Genomic DNA, 5,415 nt, shown 5'->3' on the forward strand with positions numbered 1-5,415 from the left:
TGGCCGCTGGCCACGCTGCTGGGGCTGCAGCCCAGGGGAGGGTTGGGCCTTCGGGGCGGCCAGCGCCCATGGCCGGCTCACGGCCAGCTTTTCGTCCCCCAGCACCCCCAGGTCCCTCTGGGCAGGGCTGCTCTCCACCCCCTCATCCCCCAGCCCGTACGGATCCCGGGGGGTATCCATAAAAAAGGATATTTTCCCTCCTCCACATTAATGACCTTTTTTCTCTCCCACCTAACTCTTATCTTTTACTCTTAATTAAATGGGTTCCGCCAGCTTTTCAGCACCCCATGATTTCTGGGTATCAGCATCGATCGCTGCGAGAGGAAGGAGACAACCTCCCCACGGGTGTTTCTCCCTCACCATGGGTCTTTCTCCCTCACCATGGGTCTTTCTCCCTCACCATGGGTCTTTCTCCCTCGCCAGAGGAAGGAGATGCCCTCCCCACGGGTGCTTCTCCCTGCCAACGCATTGACCCAAGAGCCGGCAGCAAATTTCTGCCCTTGGGGACAACCTCGTGTGTCCTCACAGGAACTGGAAGCACCAATTGCACGTTAAACCTAACGATTTTGGAGCATTTTGCAGCCAATGGTTGCTACCGTACAACTGCAAAGTCAATGGCTTTGAGCAAAGTCCCCAAGGTGACCGAGATGAAGACAAAAGGACGCGTTGGACACCCGAGATCCGTTACGACGGACACGGTACCTGTTCCTGGAGCTCTGCTAACCGCTGAGCTCGCTCTTCCTCGGAGTCATCCGATGAGCTGTCGCTGTCGGAGGAGCTATCGCTGCTGCTGTCGCTGGACGAAGGGGGAGCCACCTTGGTGGGAGGTGGCACCACCACGGGAGAAGAAGCCGGAATCACGGGTTCTTCTGGTTCATCCGGCATCTTGGCGAAGCGCATCTCGAACACGTCCTGAAAATCAAAGGGAGAAAGAAGGCAAGTGTTGGCAAGAGTCGGATACTGGAAGGGTGGTTGGCATCTCCAGGGTATTCCCTACGGATTTGCCCTCTGTACCCAAGGAATCAACACCACGATCATAGAATTGCTTTGGTTGGAAAAGCCCTTTAAGATCATCGAGTCCAACCTTTAACCCACGATGGCGTGGACAAAGTCATTTCCTGAAAGCTCCCAACTCCATTTGGAATTTTGAGCATTTCCAAGCTGGTTTGGGGGGAAAAAATTAGCAGCAAGAAGGACAAAACGCATTTAAAAGCCGCATCGTCCAGGTTCTCGAGATTGTCTCCCTCTTCTTTCGCAACGGATTTGTGGAGAGCTCAAGGCGGGAATTGCAGCCGTAGCTCCGCTGCTGCAATCCCCCTCTCCTCTTCACCCTGCCTGGATTTTCCCAAGCCCGGTCCTGTGAAAACCACCTCGATTCAATCCCAACATTTGTGCAAGGACGTTGCCCGTTATCCTCAAGAGCGAGGGATGCGACGCTGGTTTAATCCCCGTTATGCCAACAACGTCAAAGTCCTTTTTTCTCCTAAAACCTGTGCATTGGGTTTGTGTGGCAAGGGTTTGGTAGCCAGGGGGCTACGGGGGTGGCTTCTGGGAGAAGCTGCCCAAAGTTTTCCCTGCGCCCACCGTTGGCCAAGGCCAAGGCCATCGGTAACAGCGGAAGCGCCTCTGGGATAACGTATTTAAGGAGGGCGCCTGCGGCTCAGTAGCTGGAGAGAGAAGAGAAGGGAGAGGATGGGAGAGGAGCAGCCCTGCAGACCCCAAGGGCAGGGAGGAAGAGGAGGAGGAGGAGCTCCAGGTGCCAGAGCGCAGATTCCCCTACAGCACAGGGCTGCTCTCCATCCCCTCATCCCCCAGCCCGTACGGATCCCGGGGGCTGCCCCGACCCAGGGACAGGACCTTGCCCTTGGCCTTGGTGAACCTCATGAGGTTCCCATGACCCCCCTTCTCCAGCTTGGCCAGGTCCCTCTGGATGCCGTCCTGTCCTGGTGTCGTCAACCGCACCGCTCAGGTTGGGGTCATAGAATCATGGAATGGTTTGGGGTGGAAGGGACCCCGAGAGGTCACCCAGGAGGGGGTGCAGGAGCAGGGCCACCTTGAACCAGAGCAGGTTGCCCACAGCCCCGGCCAACCTGGCCTGGAATGTTCCCAGGGATGGGGCCTCCACCACCGCCCTGGGCAACCCCTCCCGCTCTTTCCCACCCTCATCCTAAAGAATTTCCCTCCTCCTCCCCTCGCAGTCGTTCTCGGCGGCTGCTCCGCGCTCCTTGAGCGCCGAAACGAGCTCAGTCTCTCCCGATTCCTTAATTCATTAATTACAAAACCATCAGGAACGAGCAGCTTCACCGTAAGAACGACAGAAGACGCCATTAAAAAAGCGCAACCAAGCAGGTGCTGACGCTTAAGTTTTTTTCTACGCATTTTGAGGAGAAAAGTGACGTTTTGGAGCCACGCTTTTCCTTCCTACTCCTTTATCAAAAGGGTAAGAGGACACGAAAAAGCCGCTATTAACCAAAACAAAGAGTTCAAAGAAGCAAATTGGGCTGAGTCAGCTCAATCCTTCAATCACTTCCACCGCAAAAATCATTTCTTTTTACCGTTATCTGCCACGCCGGCGGTTTTTGGATGCGATTTTAAGACGACGCGGCCCTCCGGCTGGGAAAATAAGTGAAGGGAGAGGCCGGTGTTCATGGAAAACGGCCGCGGGCTGTGCCAACGCGCGTCCTTACCTGTAGTTTCCGTGCCATGGCCACCACCTCGTGATCAGCGGGGTTGTACTTATAGCAATTGGAGAACATCAATCGTACGTCCGCCGCGAATTCCTGAGCATCTCGGTATTCCCGGTTCTCCAGTTTGGACTAGAAAGGAAGGGAAAAAAAAAGGACAAAACAAAAAAAAAGTCTCCGCTAGGAACGGCGTAAATACGAAAAAGGAGGCCATTGAATAAATTCAGCCCATGGATTTTGTGCACCCAATTTCTCCCTACGTTGGAACGTATCTCCAAGGCTTTCCTCGGCTTTTCCGACTTCCCCGCGGCCTCCTCCTGGAGGAATTCATGCTCTATGGCCTGGACGAGTGGTTTGGGCGGTGGGTGGGGAATTGGCTGATGGGCCACGCGCCCCAAGGGTGGTGGTAAATCGTTCTTTGTCTCACTGGCGACCCGGGATTGATATTGGGCCCAACGTTAATTCCGACATCTTCCAAAGGGATCTGGATGATGGGATCGAGTGTAGCCCAAGGAATTTTGTAGATGACACCACACTGAGCGGGGAAGAAGATGCTCCGGAAGGGAGAGAGCGCCCCTGCAGGAAGCTCTGGAGAGGCTGGAAGAGGGGGCTAACGAGAACCTTAGGAAGTTCAACACGGACAAGGGTAAGGTCTTGGGAAAACATGATCCAGGAGCGCGGCACAGACTGGGATCCACCTGGCTGGGGAGCAGCTCTGTGGGAAGGGACCTGGGGGTCCTGGTGGCCCAAGAAGCTCCCCAGGAGTGAGCAGTGGGCTGCTGCGGCCAAGAGGATGCTGGGTTGCATCAACAAGGGCATCACCAGCAGAGATAACAAAGTCGTTATCCCGCTCTGCTCAGCGCTGGTCAGGTCCCACCTGGAATTCTGTGTGAAGTTCTGGTCCCCGCTCTACAAAAAAGCTGTGGACAGGCTGGAGGGGGTCCAGAGCAGGGCCACCAAGGGGATCCAAGGGCTGGGAAGCTTCTCTCTGCCATATGGGGATGGGCTGGGAGAGCTGGGTTTGTTCAGCCCTGAGGCTCCGAGGGGATCCCATCACCAAATATCGGTATTTAAAGGGTGGCTACAGACGGAGCCTCCCTTTCCACAGGGAATCCCGTGGAGAAGATGAGGGGTAACAGGCACAAGTTGCTCCTCAGAAGATTCCGACTGGACACGAGAGGGAAATTTTTCCCCATGAGAACACTCAACCATTGGAATAATTTCCCCAGGGGAGGGGTTGACTCCACCACGCTGGACACATTCAAGCCTCAGCTGGACAGGGTGCTGGGCCATCTTGTCTAGACTGGGCTCTTGCCCAGAAAGGTTGGACCGGATGATCCTTGAGGTCCCTTCCAACCTGGGATTCTACAATTCCATGACTAATTTTCATCAAATGAAGGATTGCAGCTGGTTTATAAAAAAATTTGAGCCAACGACGGGCATCCTCAGTGATGTTCAGAAGAGGACCACGCGCTCTCCCAAGCCACCTTCTCACTGTCTACGTGGTTGACAGGAGCTAGGCAGTTGGGCTGAAGAACTGAGCGGGGATGCTGCGTTGAAGAGCGATGGTGAAGGCCAGGAGTACAAACCCTGGCTCTACCTGACCTCAATCAAGAAGGGCTAAAGCTCCACAAGCGCCCAAACTCGTGTGTTAGCTCAGGCTTCGCTTAGATGGTTCCCCCAGAAGGACGAGCTCAGGAGTTGCTTGGTTGGAGGGACAGAGGACACCAGGATGGTCCTTCACCCAACGATGGAAGATGATGACAGGCTTGGTTGACGCAGGGGACAGGAATCAAACATTTCACCTGCCTTCACCCATCCATCGTTCCTCCGGGAACCGAGCTGGTGTCTCTAGAACTTGGACCTCCACCTTGGGAAGGCACAGACCTGCTCTATGCCTTCCTACTCCCATCCCAGGCCTACATGGAGCTGGGAGGACTGGTCTAGGTGGAGACAGCCTTGAGATGAGCCCTCATCCCCCCCTCCCAAACGCCGCATCCAGCTGTGGCAACGCCAGCTGAGCCAAGAGAAGCTTCACGCCTCCTTCTGCCTCCCTGGGAAAGCGGGGTTGAGTTGGACAACTGGGAGTTGGACAACTGGAAGACAAGGGAACACTCAACAGCTGTCCCAGCAACGTCTGCCAAGGGTGACCTCAGAGACGCAGCCCTGCCAGACAGTTGGGCAGCGAGATGTACAGGCAGCAACGGCCGTGCAAGACCTAACGCTCATCGCTGGCCAGGCCGGAGGAGAAAGGAGAAAGCCAAAGCCAAGGATTAAATCTGGCATCGCCAAGGTTTGACCCATCAAGATCCTATGGGTCCGAAATGCCGTGAGGAAGGAAGAGCCGTGATCCTCGTTGGCTTCAGCCCGGGTGTGACCTCGGCAAGGAGTGGGCTGCGGGAAAGGAAAATTCAGTCGTCCGGTTTTAAAACGCAGGCTTAAACTGGGCGAAGCGGGAGTTAGAGCTAAGCTTTAGCTGCCTGCGCGGGAGTTCATCCCGTAGCTTGAAAGTTGAAGAGTTCTAACTGAGGAATTAAGATTTGGTAACTAAAAAAAATAAAGACTTTTAAATAAGGAATTAAGGTTTCCTAGCAAAAAAGTTAAAGACTTCTAAATCACAAATTCCCGTTTCAAGGGGAAACGTGGATGAATTTGGAGTCGCTCTTGAAAACGAAGCGATTCTAACCCCGAGGGGACTACCTGTGCTTAACAAAAGACTGATTTAGGCAGC

At 54.6% G+C, this 5,415-nt stretch overlaps 1 protein-coding gene across 1 annotated transcript in view; it reads right to left on the reverse strand.

Annotated features, from left to right (window-relative positions):
• LOC104128501 (bromodomain-containing protein 4) overlaps nt 1-5,415 on the reverse strand; it is a 45,224-nt gene that overhangs the window by 8,313 nt on the left and 31,496 nt on the right. The window contains exons 8-9 of the mRNA XM_035896783.1: nt 2,688-2,816; nt 703-912 (exon numbers count right to left, since the gene is read on the reverse strand). Coding sequence (XP_035752676.1) covers nt 703-912; nt 2,688-2,816 — 339 coding nt within the window. The remainder of the gene's footprint in view (nt 1-702; nt 913-2,687; nt 2,817-5,415) is intronic.

The sequence above is a fragment of the Egretta garzetta genome, unplaced genomic scaffold, assembly GCF_000687185.1.
Source record: "Egretta garzetta isolate BGI_Z169 unplaced genomic scaffold, ASM68718v1 scaffold576, whole genome shotgun sequence".
Classification (NCBI taxonomy): Eukaryota; Metazoa; Chordata; class Aves; order Pelecaniformes; family Ardeidae; genus Egretta; species Egretta garzetta.